At 31.5% G+C, this 1,433-nt stretch overlaps 1 protein-coding gene across 1 annotated transcript; it reads right to left on the reverse strand.

Moving 5' to 3' along the window:
• Positions 1 to 447: 447 nt before the first annotated feature.
• On the reverse strand, positions 448 to 1,022 carry LOC119979950. Its single transcript, XM_038822570.1, has one exon. The coding sequence runs from the start codon at positions 933 to 935 to the stop codon at positions 594 to 596; it is 342 nt and encodes a 113-aa protein (XP_038678498.1). The 5' UTR covers positions 936 to 1,022; the 3' UTR covers positions 448 to 593.
• Positions 1,023 to 1,433: the final 411 nt, after the last annotated feature.

Raw genomic sequence — 1,433 nt, forward strand, 5'->3', positions numbered from 1 at the left:
GATCCCAATAAATGGATCCCAATCATTCCAATAAACAATCATATCCCATGTTTTTATACGTTTTTTATGTGATTTTTTAAAATAGACATCCAAACGTATTTTTAGAGTTGTTATATGTTTTCTAAAAAATGAGAAAAAAATACATAAAAAACAAGCATACGAAATAGACTCTTAATTTTTAGAGAAATCCATATTCTGCTTTCATAAAATCAGCCGATGGAGTAGAAACTAAAATCACCCATTTCATGTAAATGGTCATTTCACAATTAGTGCAACTCGATCAAAGCAAATGGCATATAAATTGGGCTTGATCCCATAACCAATGAATGGCAAAATTAATCTTCTACAAGGTGTACAAAGATATATCATGAGAGAAACCAAACCTTAATTTATCCAAAATTGATCATTATCCAACCTAAAAGACCAAGAAGGGGAGCAAAAACTAGAAGAAGAAGAAGAATACCATATCTCTCTCCTTCATAACTAAAAACTACAATTACATATACATTATGTATTTATAAATACCCTCTAAGAAGAGAAGAAAAACCAAAAAAGTACATTTGGGTTTTATAAAAAAAAAGACTCTAATTTCTTCATTCTGGGGTCTCAATGATGCTCTCCAAGGAAGGTTTCCATGTTGATTCTTCAACAACTTTAACTCTCTCCCTCCCTCTCTCAATCTCTCTCAAAGCAATTTCTAGTGACAATTTTTCTCCTCCTCCTCCTCCACTATTGCGCTTCAATTGAAACAACAACGATTCCAACTCTTCTTTTGTGAGCACGAGCTTTACCCTTACACCTCCTGATGAACCAAACCCACTACTTCCCTTCAAGGACTCACCTGCTTCTGCTTTCCCATCTTTTTCTTCTTCAAAATCAAATTTCAGGTCATCTTCTTGCTCTGTTTGCTTACACGTCTTCATGCAATTCCCCATCACCACTTCACACAAAAACTGGAAATTGAAGAGAGAGAGAGAGATAGAAATTGCGGTTGTTAGTGGTGGGAAGTGGTTATGCGTGAAAGTGGGAAGGAAAGGGTATTTATAGAGGACTTGTAATAACAATAACTAATAATGATAATAAGAAGAAGAAATGATAAAAGATTTTCTTGTGTCAAAAATATTCTTAAACTATATATTATGCAAACAACTAAATAGTTTTGTGTTTTCATATTATTGCTATACACATACATGTGAAAATAAATAAAGATGATCATCTATGTGTCCTTACAAATGTATATGCATTTATGATCGATGTATGTTTATATCGATGTCGGCTAGGAAAGGATATATATATATAATATATATATATATATATATGTATATGCAAAAATTTTATAGTTTCTTAGGTGCCCAATTAATTTTTTTTATGTAGACTTGAACCCACTTGTAATTACAATAATAATAATCCATAAATTTATTCTCTTCTATATA

This window comes from Tripterygium wilfordii, chromosome 15, assembly GCF_013401445.1.
Source record: "Tripterygium wilfordii isolate XIE 37 chromosome 15, ASM1340144v1, whole genome shotgun sequence".
NCBI lineage: Eukaryota > Viridiplantae > Streptophyta > Magnoliopsida > Celastrales > Celastraceae > Tripterygium > Tripterygium wilfordii.

What these genes read in the sequence shown, in the direction of transcription:
- LOC119979950 (XM_038822570.1), bottom strand. Translation starts at nt 935, where the DNA reads ATGGGGAATTGCATGAAGACGTGTAAGCAAACAGAGCAAGAAGATGAC.